General features: G+C 38.5%; 1 protein-coding gene across 2 annotated transcripts in view; it reads right to left on the bottom strand.

The window, feature by feature from the left end:
* The window catches only part of STAG1 (STAG1 cohesin complex component), a 468912-nt gene that overhangs the window by 108699 nt on the left and 342095 nt on the right, over positions 1-18118 (bottom strand). For both annotated transcript variants that reach the window (XM_066244489.1, XM_066244487.1), the window contains 2 exons: positions 13263-13380; positions 2059-2162 (listed from right to left, as the gene is read on the bottom strand). In XM_066244489.1, coding sequence (XP_066100586.1) covers positions 2059-2162; positions 13263-13380 — 222 coding nt within the window. The remainder of the gene's footprint in view (positions 1-2058; positions 2163-13262; positions 13381-18118) is intronic.

Raw genomic sequence — 18118 nt, forward strand, 5'->3', positions numbered from 1 at the left:
TATGTCACTCTATGTCTTCTGGTCTCCACTGTTTCTGGAAAGAAATCAACTGCTAATTTTATTGCTGTTGCCCTCTATACTTATGTTTTCTATTGTTGCCTTCAGGTTTTATCTTTGGCTTTCAACAGAGTGACTTGCTTCCTGTCTCTTTGTCTCACTTCTTACCTTACTTTCCGAGACCTCATTACACAAATCTGGTGCACTTATGTTGTTTTACGCATTTCTGAGACTCTGTTCAATCATTTTCCCCTATTTTTCAGAATGGGTAATTTCTATTCATCTATCTCCATGTTCACTATTTCTTTTTTCTTTCAAATCTCTTATTGAGCCTATGTAATTATAAATTTATCTTTTACTTTCCTTTAGAATTTCCATTTGATTTTTCATTACTAAGATCCCTTATCTTTTTGAGTCATTTTTTGCCCTGAAATTCTTTAAATATATTTATAAAAAGGGCTTTGAAGTCTTTGCTAAATCCAACAACTGGACCTATCCAGAAGCTATTTCTATTGTCTGCTTTTCCCCCTGAATATGGTTACATTTTACTGTTTCTTTGTATGGCTATAATTTTTTTTTGGAAAGACACATCTGTATAATATTTTACATAAAAATAAATTTAAAGTTATTTTTTAAAGTTTCATTTTAAAAACAAGTAACTTTTAACTTAAATGTGTAATTAATCTCTTCCACGAAGTGTGGCCTCTGCTTGCGATTTTTATTCCTATTGTTTTTTAGCCTGCTTCCTAGGAGTCCCCTCGTTTTTCAACAGATTGATTTGGGCAGAGGTTGTGCTGAATATTTCAAAATCTATAAGGCCTCTCCCTTCTGAGACCCGATCTGTTTGTGGGATAGAGAGCATATTAGAAGTTCAGCTAGTTCTTAAGTTTGGCTTGACTTTTATTTTCTGTCGGGTTCCTTCAGGTTTCCCAGTCAGCAAAGGCTGTGTGGAAAGATTATCTAATTCTTTTATGGATTTATCACTTTCAAGATTTTTTATTTAGATTCTTGGCTGGTCTATTGTTCTTACCAACTGGGAACAACACAACCTCTGAATATCACAGAGGTAAATTCTCCTTGGTTATTTCTACCATGTTTGCCATTTCTAGTTGACAAAGGGACTTTTGCAACTTATCCCTTTATTGAGTCTACACCCTTCGATGGAAAAGCTCCTGGTTTTCCAATACCACTCCAGTAAAACTATAGACCTCATCAATCAAACTTCTGCAGTATGTGTGTACTATAACCCATGGCAAGAAGACTGTAAATTCCTGCTGTTTTTATTGCAAGTTTTAGCAGTTTTTCAAGAAAAAATGCTTCTCAATTTTAAAATTTCATCTTTGGTGAATTTCCAGAGCCCTGATATGTTTTTTGTCTTAAACATATTTCCCAGTTGTATCCTTTTTTCATATAATCAAAAATCTTCCCATCTGTGATTACCTCAATTCATCTTTAATACCAATAAAACCTGCATTATTAGCCCCCATATTACAGATGAGGAAATAAAGGCACAAAGAAAATAACCAACTAACTATCTAAAGATTACACAGTTGCTAAATGGAAGAGCTTGAAAACGAGGCAGTTTGCCTTCAGAACTTTTCTGTACTACTAACAGTTATAAATATGAATATTCTTTTTAAAATTTATTTTTATGTTTATTTTATTGATTTTAAAGAGAGAGAAAGGGAGAGGGAGAGATAGAGATGGGAACATCAGTCTCTTCCTGTATGTGTCCTGATCAGAAACTGAACTGCCAACTTCTGTGTTTCGGAATGATGCTCCAACCAACTGAGGTATCTGGCCAGGGCAATGTGAAAATTCTTAAAAGTTCTAGAACAGAAGCAGGTACAGGTGCTATAGGATCATGGAAGAAAATACTCTATTTTTGGAACCTCAGTGTGGTAGACAATATAAAGATGAAACATCATAGCAGGTATCATTTACAAAAATATCATGTTTTTAGGGATATATATATATATATATGCCAGTAACATTTAAAAATATTTAAGACAGTTAATTAACATTAAAACCCTTTATAGATTTATCACTAATATAACTTACTCTCTTGCCAGTACCCCTTCCCACTGGAGGATGTGCCTCAGCAGCTTGACGAATTGTACAAACCATTAGCTCTATTAGAGCACTCTCTTGACGGTCAGACATTGCTAAGGTGAAACAAAATACATCAATATGAGATTTATAATAAAAACTTATTAAAAATAAACAATTATAAAAAACTGTAAATATATTATATTACTGATTATTTTAAAGACTGAATTCTGTACCTTGTTCTTTTTTAAAGAAGTAGTATGTGCTTGTCGTAAGTCAAACAATATCTATATATACAAAGTAAAGAAAGAGGATAAACTCTGATTTGTTCTAATACCTGGTCTCTTCTATACCATACTTCTGTGTTAGGGAGAATTTTATTATACTTCATTCTACATCATTTGAAAGCTCTTTTTATAAGAAATCTGTTTTTTGTTTAAAAGATCGTGCTATATATGTTTTTAATTTAAAGATAGATTTTGATTATCTTTCAAGTCACTGTATACTTACATGAATAATTATAACTATAAATTATTACATTCGTCAACCTCCTATTATTGTTCACTCAAATAGTTTTAGTTTCCAGATTTTCGTCATTATAAACAATTCAGCAATAAATATCATTAATACAAATATTTATGTTACTGGTATTTCTATTTCTGCAGAATAAATTCCCAAGAGAAGGAGTAATGGGAAAGCAGCTAAAATCTTGATACTGACAAAGGTTCTTTATTGCCAATTCACTTTTCCAACTGCAGTGATGACAATGTTTGGTTTCTCAGATCCCTGCCAGCACTGAATGTTATAAGGCCCTTTAATTTTTGCCAATCCAATGCTGCAAATAGTATTTCATTGTTATTTTGCTTCTTCTTACCTACTAATTAGTGGAGTGTAATTCTTGTTCATTGATTTTGAATTTTTCTCCTGAGATTTTTGCTTATTCTTTGCCCATTTTTCTACTGTTATTCACCTTACTTATTTATGAGCTCTTGTGTATTAGGAATAGTAACTTTGTCCTTTGAATGATGCAAACATTTCCTCCAAGTCTGTCCTTTTGTTGTGAGACTCACGGTATCTTCTGTGAGACAGAGAACTAACTTTTACAAAGTCGCATTGGTACCAATTTGTTTAACAGTTACTGGGTTTCTTTTATTTTCTTTCCAGTTTTACTGAGATGCAATTGACATAAGGTGCTGTATAAGTTTAAGTGGTAAGTATAATAATTTGACTTACATATATTGTGAAATGAATACCACAATAAGTTTAGTTATTAGCATCTATCATCTCATTGAGATAAAAAAAGGTTTTTGGGTTTCTTATATTGCTTTAAAGGTTCTCCTTGCTCTAGAAATTGTAGAAATATATTTTCTTCTTCATTGTATTCTCCCCTCTGTCTTTCGTTTGCTTGTAAACTTTTAATTTGTCTGAAATTTACTTCTGCTGATAAAGTATGGGCCTATTTTTTCCTAATAGGTGAAGAGTCAAATTATGCCTCCAAGATTGTTCAATAAACTAGCTTTCCCTGCTCAATTGCAATATCACTTTTTGATGTTTTGTGCTCTTATATATACACTTAGATCTATATCTGATTTATTTAGTCTCATTAATCTGTTTCTATTATAATGCCATACAGTTTTTATTATAGTAGCTTTGTAATATACATTAATATGTAACTCAATTCACCTAATTTAAATATCTAGTGGAACAAGATTACCTTATCTAATCCTTTTTCTAATGCTAACAGCAAATGACTTATTAAGCATTTTCTAGGTATAAGGCACTGTGAAAAGTGATTTATATGTATTAACATTTTTTATCCTCAAAACAATTCAAGAGATAGGAACTAATACACTCACACTCCACAGATGGGGAAAATGAGCCACAGAGGTTTAGCAACTTTTCAAAGCACTCCTTAGCAGAGCCATTTATGAACCATGTAGTCTGACTCCAGAGTGTGCTCTTAAGCACTATGCCACACAGTGTCTTTTTAACATTAGCTTAAATTTCTATATAAACTTTAAAATCATTTTGCTTAGTTCTTCACTCAGAGAACTCTCTTAAACCCATGAGAATTCAGACTGGTATTTTAAGAAAATTATACATTATATTGAGAATAATTGACATTTATATAATCCTTCCAGCCAAAACATAATATAACACTCTTCATTTTTGAGATCTTCAGGTCATTTAACAAAATATTATGGTTTGCTTCACATTGATTCTGTACTTTCCTTGTATTCAATACTATATATTTTAAAAGATAGATGTTGAGACTAATTTGAATAGTTTAATTCAATCTTTCTGTCCCCTGTCCTTTGTATACTTATGTTAAAGGCCAACGGAATCAGAAATTATAGACAGAAGAAGGTATAAATTAAATAACAAGAAATTAAGATTTAGAAATTCATACTATTTTAAAATAAATATGGGTAATAAGGAAAAGGCAAACTAAGTTATAACAACATCTTGTTCTTTATTGTGTACCAAATTTATCCTGTATAGGAAATATGTATGTACATCCTAATTCAATCATTTTTGTTTTAACATTTTATTTTCTCAGGAAAAATGCATGAACTTTAGTTTGTCTTAGGAAAACCACAGAGAATAGTTTCAGCTTTTCTATTTATGCTCCCTGATCCAATGCCTAATAATATAAAAAAGTTTTCCATCTAATAAAACACCAAAGTTTCTGTATTTATGATTCTAGAATTTCATAATTTTTCACATTTGGTTGAGAAGAAAAGAATGACAAGGTTGTCTATGAACAAAATGCATTTACTTTTATTTAGGAAGAAAATCTAGTTTTACAGAAAGCGAGAAGTGAGAGAACTTATCTCAAGTTTGAAAACATCTCCCTACTATATATTAAACTCCTTAGTAATGTTCAAAAAGAATCCAATGACATCAATTTGGTTATTTACTTTATAATTTTAAATCATCCACTTAAAGTAAACACAAAACAGTTAAAATTTAATTGAACTTTCTATTGGGATATGACATCAAGATCAAATAAAAGTAAAGCAATCTTTAAACCACAGACAAGAGCCAAATACAATAACTAAAACAGATAGGGAGATAGCTGTTCATACTATAAATTATCAGATATCTACACAACTTTGAAATATTTGGAAACCTCTTAACACATCATCTCCATTTCCTCATTATTGATTTTATTCTTATCACCTTGAACTTTGACTTCTCTCCTTACTACCACTGAAAGGAAATGCCTAAAAGTCACCAATGACCTAAATCATCTAGTCCTTTACTTCTCTGCAATATGTCATTTAAAGTACAGCTCTTAAAAAAAAAAAGTACAGCTCTCTTGAACCATCTTCTTACTGGGATTCTACAGAGTACAAGTATCTGTAAACCCTTTTAAGGCTTGCTAGAACTCTAATCTCTTTTGCTCTTCCTGTTTGTGTCCCCTTTCCACAATCTTTAAAATTCAGCCCCTGCTCTCATTCCTTCTTTATAATCCATCTTCCTCTTTTATATTTTTATTATCATATGCTATAGAGACCACTGCAAGAGTTACCTAACTGGCCTTCTTCAAACCATGTTTACAAAAAGTATTTTTATTTATTTTTTTATGACAGAGACAGAGAGAGGGACAGATAGGGACAGACAGACAGGAAGGGACAGAGATGACAAGTATCAATTCTTCATTGTGGCACCTTAGTTGTTCATTGGTTGCTTTCTCATATGTGCCTTGACCGGGGGCTACTACAGAGCAAGTGACCTGTTGCTCAAGCCAGCGACCTAGACTTCAAGTCAGCAACCCCTGGGCTCAAGCCAGCAACCCCACGCTCAAGCTGGTCACTCAAGCTGGCAACCTCGGGGTTTCAAACCTGGGTCCGCTGTGTCCCAGTCTGAATCTCTATCCACTGTGTCACCGCCTGGTCAGGCCAAAAAGTGTTTTTCTTAAAATATAAATTGGATCGGCCCTGGCCGGTTGGCTCAGTGGTAGAGCGTCGGCCTGGCGTGCAGGAGTCCCGGGTTCGATTCCTGGCCAGGGCACACAGGAGAAGCGCCCATCTGCTTCTCCACCCCTCCCTCTCTCCTTTCTCTCTGTCTCTCTCTTCCCCTCCTGCAGCCAAGGCTCCATTGGAGCAAAGCTGGCCCGGGCACTGGAGATGGCTCTATGGCCTCTGCCTCAGGTGCTAGAATGGCTCTGGTTGCAACAGAGCAACGTCCCGGATGGGCAGAGCATTGCCCCCTGGTGGGCATGCCAAGTGGATCTCGGTCAGGCGCATGTGGAAGTCTGACTGTCTCCCTGTTTCCAACTTCAGAAAAATACACACACAAAAAAAATTTAAAAATATAAATTGGATCATATCACTTTCCTGTTTAAAATCCTTCAGTGGCTCCCAATAACACTTAGAATCCACTTATAAACTAAAAGGTTCTATCTACATCATCTGGCCTCTTTACCATCTTGTGCCACTGGCTCATTATATTCTACCTACTGCAGCTCCTGAAATGCAACAATATCACCAGAATACAGATACTCTGCAACTGCTATTTCCTCTATCTGGACAGCTCTTTTTTGACATTTCCCATGACAAGTCCCCTCATCCTTCAGATTCTTGGTTCATAGGTGGCCTCCTCAGAGAGATCTTCCTTTCAGGATTCAATCTACAGATGGATTACTCATTATTATTATCCACCACACTTATAAACTCTTGAAATTATTCTGTTCACTTAGGTTTGGTCTGCCTTTCCCATTAGAGTGTAAGCTCCATAAGGATAGTGAATTGATTTCAGTGCTCAGTATACCAGTTAGCACATAGAAGATAGTCAATAAATACTTGAAAATTATAAATGAGTTAATGATTCCCTGCTTTGAAGAATTCCATTTATACACATTTATTTCATCCATCAACTGGATGACAGAATTTTAGCTTTAGAAAGGTCTTTTTCATTTTTAAAAGGATAGATGAAGCTGAAACTCAGTAAAGGTAAACAACTTTGTTATGGTTTTGTGTTACCTAGTTGGTTACCTGTTAACCAGACACTCACATTACACTAAAAATTAATTCAAGCAATTTGATATCACTGTAGAATACATACACACCCTTGACAAAAAATTCCCTATCCCTTAAAAACAGTGCAAGGCAGGTAGAGCAGCCAACTTGAAGGTGAGGGTCTTATTCCAGGATTTTAGTGAGTTAGCAATGGTCTTTTGGTTTTGGGCTATAATATCCCCCCCAAAACTACCCTGTTAATGGTTTTTTGTTGTTGTTGTTTGTGTTTTTCTTTACAGAGACAGAGAGTGAGTCAGAGAGAGGGATAGACAGGGACAGTCAGACAGGAACGGAGAGAGATGAGAAGCATCAATCATTAGTTTTTCATTGCGTGTTGCAACACCTTAGTTGTTCATTGATTGCTTTCTCATATATGCCTTGACTGCAGGCCTTCAGCAGACCGAGTAACCCTTTGCTGGTGCCAGCGACCATGGGTTCAAGCTGGTGGGATTTTGCTCAAACCAGATGAACCCGCGCTCAAGCTGGTGACCTCGGGGTTTCAAACCTGGGTCCTCTGCATCCCAGTTCGACGCTCTATCCACTGCGCCACCGCTTGGTCAGGCTATTAATGGTTTTAGAGCAAGTCTTTATCCAGCCATCTTAAGAACCTTCACCAACCCTGGCAGCCCACAGACAACAGCACCAGGTCATAGAAGTCACAGGTAGTCTTCTTAAGGATACCGTGACTAAAATAGCGACTGGTAGTCTTTGTGTTTGTTTTCCCAAATTCTAGTCTTGTATCTCCAACTGCTAACTAGACTTTTATCCACTGGAACATCTATTACATTCTACCTACCTAAAATATAAATTAAATTCTGACTAGTCTTAAAAATAATCACTAGTAACATTTTAAATCCTAAAATGTAGCAAAATAGCACAGAAATTTATTTGGATGCCCTTCCATGCCAGAGGTTCTATGTGGCAAAGCATGCATTTGGACAAAAACGTGGAAAAAAAGTTATGTCCTGATGTAGATATGGCTCTGCCCTTGTTATGCATAATTTCCCCAGTCTTGCTTTCCCAGATTCAGTCACAACCTAAAACTGTGGTTCACTTAAAATTTTTTTCCTACTTAGAACTCATTTTTCTAGCTAAATATTAAACCAACAAACTCAAGCCAAAACAAACCAAATTAACATCTTGACTAAGAATTAAATCTAATGTCAGCTAAATTTAAAATACAACAAAACACCTAATTTTATAATTATTTTAATGAGGGAAAGCCATCTAGAACACCTTGATAACTGACAGACTTAGTAATTATTATTTACTGATTTACACATATTATTTATTTTTAATTATAATTTACTTATTGATTTTAGAGAGAGAGAGAAAGAAATATTGATTTGTTGTTCCACTTATTCATGTATTGATTGGTTGATTTTCTTTTTTAACTTAAGAGACAGAAAGGGAGAGAGAGAGAGGGAAAAGAAAGATGAGAAGCATTGACTCATAGCTGCTTCACTTTTAGTTGTTTCTTGACTAATTCTCATACATGCTTTGACTGGGGGATTCAGCCAACCCAGTGACCCCTTGCTCAAGGCAGCAACCCTGGGATCATGTAGATGATCCTGTGCTCAAGTCAGTGATCCCACACTCAAGCTGGCAAGCCCGTGCTCAAGCCAGCAACCTAGCACACAAGCTGATGAACCTGCTCTCTAGCCAGCGACCTCAGGGTTTTAAACCTAGGACCTCTGTGTCCCAGATCGATGCTCTAGCCACTGAGCCTCCACTGGTCAGGCTCATTGGTTGATTCTTTTATGCGTCCTGACTGGGGATCAAACCAGCAACCCTGGCATATTGGGATGATGCTATAATCAACTGAGCTACCTGGGCGGGGCATCTACTTACACATCTTATTTAAGTGAGAATAAAAAAGTTAATAATACTGAAGCATAACTCCTTGGTTTTTCCCTTAATTTATATCTCCTGCTTCCCTTCTCCTTGAAAATAGCCTGATAAGAGCATGAGTGATAAAAGAAAAATGCTTTGACATCATAATAACAAGAAGCTCTACCCTATGGATATAGTGCAGATTCTATAGCCACAAGCAAAGGAAGGAAAACAGATGACCTGTACTAGTAAATACTACTCTAGGCACTTTGTTCAAGTGTGGATTGGGCAGTAGTAATTAGAAGGGAAAGTGATTTTATTAGAGAAAATATTAAGATTAGTCAGAAATAGAATGTATGAGTCAGTAAACTTAGCAGGAATGTATACTGCTCACAAAAATTAGGGGATATTTCGAAATGAATATGAAGCGATAAAATATCCCCTAACTTTTGTGAACAGTGTATGTAAATAAAAAGGAAAAAATATAGAATATATGTTCATATTCCTGTGATTACAAAAGTTAAAGGAATCCCGAGTACAGGTGAGTTTGACCTTGTAAGCAGAAGGACCTGTCAACTTATTAATAGGGTCATCTTCTTTACAGAGACAGATAGACAGGAACAGAGAGAGATGAGAAGCATCAATCATTAGTTTTTTGTTGCGACACCTTAGTTGTCCTTTGATTGCTTTCTCATATGTGCCTTGACTGTGGGGCTAGAGCAGACCGAGTAACCCCTTGCTCGAGCCAGCGACCATGGGTTCAAGCTGGTGAGCTTTTTGCTCAAACCAGATGAGCCCGTGCTCAAGCTGGTGACCTCGTGGTCTCGAACCTGGGTCTTCCGCATCCCAGTCCGACACTCTATCCACTGCGCCACCGCCCGGTCAGGCAATAGGGTCATCTTCTTACCAAATATATGGAGGGGAAAAAAATAAACAAAAGATATGCAAGAAAATAAATAATAATCAGAGGTAGAGCTAAATACGCCACAGTAACCTTGAAAGAAAATCTGGGAAAAGTTTGGGAAGGATTTGTGTTATAGGTTAAGAAGGAGGTTATAAGGCAAATATTTTAGCTCAAAAGAGGCAATTTGGGTCAGTTTACTGGAATGTAATCTGGGTATGATGTAGACTTGTTTCTCTCATTGAATTTTGTCAATGCTAATTAGCATCACTACTTGGAAAGAACACTAGGGGATGGTCATTCTCTTGGTGACCTGTTTAGGTAGTCTACTGCAGGAGATGGCTTATCATCTGCTCTTATGTCCTGGAGGACTTTAAACCATAAGAATAGGGGAAGCAGAACAAAACATTAATAGTTTAATTTAATTACATTTAATCCATACAATAGCATAAGGTATACAGAGAAAAGAATATGTTACCAAAAAAAGGAAGCTGACCCTGGTCAGTTGGCTCAGCGGTAGAGCCTCGGCCTGGTGAGCGGGGGACCCGGGTTCGATTCCCGGCCAGGGCACATAGGAGAAGCGCCCATTTGCTTCTCCACCCCCCACTCCTTCCTCTCTGTCTCTCTCTTCCCCTCCCGCAGCCAAGGCTCCATTGGAGCAAACATGGCCCGGGCGCTGGGATGGCTCCTTGGCCTCTGCCCCAGGCGCTCGAGTGGCTCTGGTCGCGGCAGAGCGACGCCCCGGAAGGGCAGAGCACCGCCCCCTGGTGGGCAGAGCATCGCCCCTGGTAGGCGTGCCGGGTGGACCGGTCGGGCGCGTGCGGGAGTCTGTCTGACTGTCTCTCCCCATTTCCAGCTTCAGAAAAATGCAAAAAAAAAAAAAAAAAAAGGAAGCTAATGGTTAGAAAAAATGAGGACTTCAGTCACAAAGGGTAGAGTTAAAAATCTGTATCTATTTCCTTTAATTCTGAAGCCCATGTTCACTACACCCCTCACTTATATCAAAGCAACAGCTACTTTCCAGGACTATTGTATAAAGGAAATGAAAACAGCTACTGGCCTTGGTTGGGTGGCTCAGTGGAGTCTCAGCCTCACCAGGTGTACCGAGGTCATGGGTTTGATCCCTGGTCAGGGCACAACTAAATGGAACTAAGGGGAAAGGTGAGTTGATGCTCCATACCCCATCAATGAAAAAATTGAAACGCCAGTACTTTAAAGCACTACTGTGGGCTAGTTTGAAAAACAGACCATATTTAGTAAAAAGCATTTCTAGTTATTTTTATTTATGATTTTAATTTGTGTTTACATAGATTCAAGAGTCCCACTGAATATATCTCCCCCCATCCCCTTATTCCTCCTCAGCCCCCCCATGCCCCCTCCTTCCAATACCTGTCCCCCCTCCCTCCCGGATTTGCTGTCCTGTTCTCTATAATGTTGTGTTATGTATATATAATTTCATTAATCTCTTTCTCTAAAGTGGTCAGAGGGAAAGTAGAAGAGGAGATGGAATCAGAGAAGGGGAAGAGCATTTCTAGTTTAAGGAGCTAATAAATCATATAAACTTTTAGAATATCAATACTTTATTAATATACACATCCACTTTGCTCTTCATGTTATGCAACTTATAAGATGCATACTATAGAAATTAATCATATAGCAATTATACCTACTATTTCCCCATGTATAAGATGCTGCCATGAATAAGACGCACCTTAATTTTGGGGCCCAAAATTTGAAAGAAAGAAAAAAGTGGATTACATAATGTTATTGAACTCAAGTTCTATTCATCATAAAATTCATACAACTCCTCATCTGCACGAAAAAGTGGGAAATGCAAGTAAAAAAACCTACAACCACTGTATAAGATACACCCAGTTTTCAGAACCCAAATTTTTCGAAAATCGGTGCATCTTATTATATATAGAGAAATACGGTAATTTTTTCCTTTTTAAGTGAAAAAGAGAGAGAGAGAGGGACAGACAGACACAAACAGGAAGGGAAAGAGATGAGAAGCATCGACTCGTAGTTGTGGCACTTGTTTATTGATTGCTTTTTCATACGTGCTTTGATCGGGGGATCCAGGTGAGCCAGTGACCCCTTGCTCAAGCCAGCGACCATGTCATGTCTATGATCCATGTTCAACTGGCGACCCTGAGCTCAAGTTGGTGACCTCAAGGTTTTGAACCTGAGTCTTCAGCGTCCCAGGTTGAGACTTTATGCACACTGTGTCACCCACCTGGTCAGGTAATTATACCTATTTTTTTTTTTTTTGTATTTTTCTGAAGCTGGAAACGGGGAGAGACAGTCAGACAGACTTCCGCATGCGCCCGACCGGATTCACCCGGCACGCCCACCAGGGGCTACGCTCTGCCCACCAGGGGGCGATGCTCTGCCCCTCTGGGGCGTCGCTCTGCCGCAACCAGAGCCACTCTAGCGCCTGGGGCAGAGGCCAAGGAGCCATCCCCAGTGCCCTGGCCATCTTTGCTCCAATGGAGCCTTGGCTGTGGGAGGGGAAGAGAGACAGAGAGGAAGGGGGGGGGGTGGAGAAGCAAATGGGCGCTTCTCCTATGTGCCCTGGCCGGGAATTGAACCCGGGTCCCCCGCACGCCAGGCCAATGCTCTACCGCTGAGCCAACCGGCCAGGGCCTATTTTTGACTTTCTGATTATAATAATAGTTAAGAAAATATAAGAAAAGAGAATGGGTATGATCTTATAAAACCCTTTTGTGTCAAAAGGCTTTTCTAAGTTCACATATAAATATAGCAAAAGATTCTGGATGCCCTTTTTTTTTTTAATAATAAGTACGTCCATTATTTTGTTTCAAAAAGCAGCATAATGAAAACTGTATTGAATATTATACAACATATGGCTTTTAAAAAACTTTAGCAGCATAGTAGCAGTCTTTTTTCTTTTTTTTTTTTTTTAATTGAGAGGAGGGGAGATACGGAGACAGATTCCTGCATGCACCCTGACCGGGATTCACTGAGCACACCCTGTCTGAGGCTGATGCTCAAATCAACCAAACTATTTTTAGTGCCTGAGGCTGACATGCTCAGACTAACCGAACCATCCTCCGTGCCCAAGGCTGATGCTTGAACCAATCGAGCCACTGGCCGTGGGAGGGAAAGAGGAAGGGAAGAGGTAGAAGGTGAGAGAAGCAGATGTTCACTTCTCTTGTGTGCCCTGACCAGAATAGAATCCGGGACATCTATACATTGGCCAATGCTCTACCCACTGAGCAAACCATCTAGGGCTGACATGGTAATAGTCTTAATCAAGAAAGATGTTGTAAGCTATTGGGACATCCTTACATGTTACAGGAAAACAAATTGTTCTCTTTGCAAAAATACACACAACACTCTTGCATATATTCATTTTAAAGATATGATATATACAGTTAGGTATTATTTGTGAATACCAGTAACAATATATAAATCAACTTATCAGAATATTGTACCTTCTTCTCCTTGAACAGGTTCTTCTAATAGCAACTCTGTCATACATTCCCAGTCTTTTAATAGTTCTTGAGAGCTCTCCCACAAACTGTCCACCAAGTAGGCTGCATGTTCATGCAACTAGAAACAACAAATCAAGAGTGAGTGAAGAACATTTAAACAAGAAACTAATAATAGAGTTAATAAATCATTTTCTTCATAATTAAAATGGCTTGTTAACAACATTCCCAATGTGTTCTACTGTCAATAAATAAATGTACTATGAAGACGCAAATAAAATAAAAAATTTTTTTTGTATTTTTCCGAAGTTTGAAGTGGGGAGGCAGAGAGACAGACTCTCGCCTGCTTCTGATTGGGATCCACCCAGCAAGCCCACCAGGGGGCGTTGCTCCACTGCAGCAGGAGCCATTCTAGCGACTGAGGTGGAGGCCATGGAGCCATCCTCAGTACCCAGGCCAACTTTTGCTCCAAAAGAGCCCTGGCTGCCGGAGGGGAAAAGAGAGATAGAGAGGAAGGAAAGGGGGAAGGGTGGAGAAGTAGATAGGCATTTCTCCTGTGTGCCTGGCTGGGAATTGAACATGTCGGGCTGACGCTCTATCACTGAGTCAACTTGCTAGGGCGGCCTAAAAACATCTTTTTTTTTTTTTTTTTTACAGTAGTAAATGACATCATTTACAGATGAGAAAACTGAGAGTATAATTAAAAGAATTCCTAAAATTGTAAACTGAATCAAGGTCACTTTTCACCAGTCTTGTATTGTCTCTTGTAACTATTTTTTTTTAAGGAAATCAATAACTTTCCCCGAGAATTGCATTTGAAATTTTAGTATCAGCCAAAGAACTTACACCATCATCTTTGATCAAGAAATATGTTACTTTACTCTCTTTTCTAATTTCATTTCCATTTAACTCAATGCATTCCACCCCCCCCCACTTTTTGCTATTTATTATATGCTTTTGACAATTTTCTTGACATGTTCCTACTGTAAACAAACACCAAGTTTACCATGTAACACTTCATACCAAACTCCCTCCAGGGTTTAGTACTTAAACCATGAAGATTACTCCAATAAAGCTTTTCAGGGAAGATAAATAGATAAATTATTGGCATTGTTCTTGTTTCTGCTGCTTAAAATTAACTCTCCACTCTTTTATAAAAATTATTCTATCTTTGAGACTCATGAAATCCAGCTAAAATAGGTGTTTTCCAAGTTATAGCTTGCAATCTATTCATTGTCTATTAAACTAATTTAATGCAGGCCCTGGCCGGTTGGCTCAGTGGTGGAGCGTCGGCCTGGCGTGCAGAAGTCCCAGGTTCGATTCCCGACCAGGGCATACAGGGGGAGCGCCCATCTGCTTCTCCACCCCTCCCCCTCTCCTTCCTCTCTGTCTCTCTCTTCCCCTCCCACAGCCGAGGCTCCATTGGAGCAAGGATGGCCCGGGCACTGGGGATGGCTCCTTGGCCTCTGCCCCAGGCGCTAGAGTGGCTCTGGCTGCCACAGAGCGACGCCCCAAAGGGGCAGAGCATCGCCCCCTGGTGGGCTTGCCGGGTGGATCCCGGTCGGGCGCATGCGGGAGTCTGTCTGACTGTCTCTCCCCGTTTCCAGCTTCAGAAAGATACAAAAAAAATAAAATAAAATAAACTAATTTAATGCAGTGAGACCAAAGTTTCAAAAATTAAACAGTAGGAAAGAGTGTAAGCACTATTTTACATAGCTCCTATTTCAGTTATTTGTGCTCATACTTGGTTTTCTCATGAGTAGTAGCCCCAAAAGGTACACCTTTCTAAACCTACTAGTTGTCTACTTGATATTTTGGCACAGTTAAAATATGGGTTGTTTTTTTTCCTCACATGTCAATTCTACTATTATTCTTAACTTCAATGTGCATTTTGATGACCAATTTAAAGCTCTGCCCCATTTGACCTTCACAATTCTATACTTCATTTCCACTGCATTTCAAAACACATTTTGGCTCCTTAAATCCACACCCAGGTACAAACACCTCCACCCCACCCCCCCAGTCTCCCAATAGTTTTTGTCAAAACCAGACTAGATAATATCAATTAGAATCTCCACTTGGAAAGAACATGGGCAGACATCTGCAGCAAGATATTTTTAAACTGTCCAAATTCACATATTCTAGGAAACTTCCTAGATCCTAAGTAATATCATTCCAAAAGTGACAGGCATGAGTGGCACACAACTTGGTGTCAAAAATAAAAATTAGCAGCAGAAACTAGAAAAACAAATAGTTTCAAAATTGTGGGCATTAAAACCTAAGTTGAAATGGAGTTATTATTTAATGGGTAGTTTCAGTTTAGGAAGAGTTTCAAAAAGTTCTGGAGATGGATGGTAGTGATGGTTGCACAGCCATGTGAATTCACTTAATGCCAATAAACTGTGCATTCAAAAAACAGTTAAAATGGCATAGTTATGTACATTTCTCCACACTAAAAATTTCTTTATGCTAAATAAATTTGCTTTTATGCCTATGTGTACATTAATGTTAGGAGGTCTGAAAAAGGTTCACAATTATATTTTTGGTGGATTATACCTTCTATTCTACAAAATATCCCTTCTTTGTCCTCAGTGGTTTATCTGACATGATATTGTCCCCTCAGCTTTTTGTAAGCATCTATTCAGGTCTTTATCCAATTTGTTTACTTTCTAGTGTTAGTTTGATTAAGGTGTGGTTGTAAACAACACTTTTTTCATTTCTTTATTTCAACTCTAAATTACAATCTGCTTTTTAATAAAGCACATTAATCCATTTATTCTAACATATTTTTCCATAACCAAGATCCTTAGCAAATTTATTTACTTCTCTTCCTTTAATTTGAACATATTTCTACATTTTAAGAATAATGTTTACATATTTGCTTTAACTTCACAGCCATATTATTTTGGCTTCAGATTCATTTGCTAACCAATGCTTCTTATTTTCCTTTTATTACATCCATTTTTCATTTTGTAAGAAAATATCATCAAGCAATACTTCACAGATAAGGTGCATAGATAGCAAGCACTCTTAATTGCATGTCCTTTGATTAGTTCCTCCCCTTCTCTCTCTGTTCTCTCTTTTTTTTTTTTTTTTTTGTATTTTTCTGAAGCTGGAAACAGGGAGAGACAGTCAGACAGACTCCCGCATGCGCCCGACTGTGATCCACCCAGCACACCCACCAGGGGCGATGCTCTGCCCCTCCGGGACGCCGCTCTGCCGCGACCAGAGCTACTCCAGCACCCGGGGCAGAGGCCAAGGAGCCATCCCCAGTGCCCGGGCCATCTTTGCTCCAATGGAGCCCTGGCTGCGGGAGGGGAAGAGAGAGACAGAGAGGAAGGAGGGGGCGGGGGTGGAGAAGCAAATGGGCGCCTCTCCTATGTGCCCTGGCCGGGAATCGAACCCAGTTCCCCCGCACGCCAGGCCAATGCTCCACCGCTGAGCCAACCGGCCAGGGCCTCTATCTGTTCTCTTTACAGAGCTCCTATTATAATAAAGTACTTAATCTATATTCCCTGTCTCTGTCATATTTTTTATTTCTTTTTCACTATTTCCTGGGAAAATTTATAGTAAATTTTTGGTTGTATACATTTAGGCCATTTGATGATCTGTCTCACCCCTAAATTTGGAAATCGTTTTTTTTTTTTTTTTTTTTTTTTTTGTGTTTTTTTTTTGTGACAGAGACAGAGAGTCAGAGAGAGGGACAGATGAGAACAGACAGGAAGGGAGTGAGATGAGAAGCATCAGTTCTTCATTGCGGTTCCTTAGCTGTTCATCGATTGCTTTCTCATATGTGCCTTGCCTGGTGGGCTGCAACAGAGCAAGTGACCCCTTGTTCAAGCCAGTGACCTTTGGGCATAAGCCAGTGACCATGGGGTCATGTCTATGAGCCCACACTCAAGCCAGTGACCCCACACTCAAGCTGGTGAGACCATGCTCAAGCTAGATGAGCCTGCGTCAAGCCGGATGAGCCTGCACGCAAGTCATGACCTCAGGGTTTCAAACCTGGGTCCTTTTGTGTGCCAGTCCAATGCTCTATCCACTATGGCACTGCTGGTCAGATTGGAAATCATGCTTTTTGATTTTTAAAAATATTCTTCCTCTTTCATAATGGCTTCCTTCTACATATATCTGGGATAGTAGTAAAAATTTTTCATAGATATGTGGGGTTTGGCCTGTGCTTTCATGGTATTGACTTTTCCAAGTTTCAGTGACTCTTGGTTGTCAGTTCATATGTTGAGTGGTAAGTAGAATCCTTTTCCTGAGTTTGATTGCAAGGTTCTGGCTTCCTAGGGTATGTAAGAAAGTGGAAAGAGGTATCTATAATCAGCCAGACTTTTCCTCTAATGTGTGGGTATGCAATATGCCTCTTGAATACAGAAGTTCCCTGTGTCTGCTGGTGGCGATAAATTATCTGGGGTATTTATTGAATACTTTGCTTCTCAGACCCATGTATAGATCTCAAATGACTAGATCAGCATTTCAAGAGTGAGGAAAAAGCTCAGCTAAAGGGCAGCTACTTCATTCCTAATAGTTTATCCCTTTCACCAGCTTTTGCTGCTCTGATCTTTGATGCATTTCTGATTCCTATCAGAAAAACCTCAAAAAATTTCCTCCTACTTTTGCCTCATATGTGGGTGGGTTACTTAGCTCTAATACAATTCAGTCAATTCCTTTGTAACTCCACAAATTACTCACTGTTCTGGTGAACTGGTTATCTTTCATTTTGGCTTATTTAGCATTAGTTTTTCATTGGATGAGTTGTTGGCAGTATTCAAGGCTTTATATAATATAATTACATTAGCATTTTTTGATTTTTTAATCTATTTAAAAAAAATTTTACTTATTGCTATTAGAGA

The sequence above is a fragment of the Saccopteryx bilineata genome, chromosome 10 (genome assembly GCF_036850765.1).
Source record: "Saccopteryx bilineata isolate mSacBil1 chromosome 10, mSacBil1_pri_phased_curated, whole genome shotgun sequence".
In the NCBI taxonomy this organism is placed as follows: Eukaryota; Metazoa; Chordata; class Mammalia; order Chiroptera; family Emballonuridae; genus Saccopteryx; species Saccopteryx bilineata.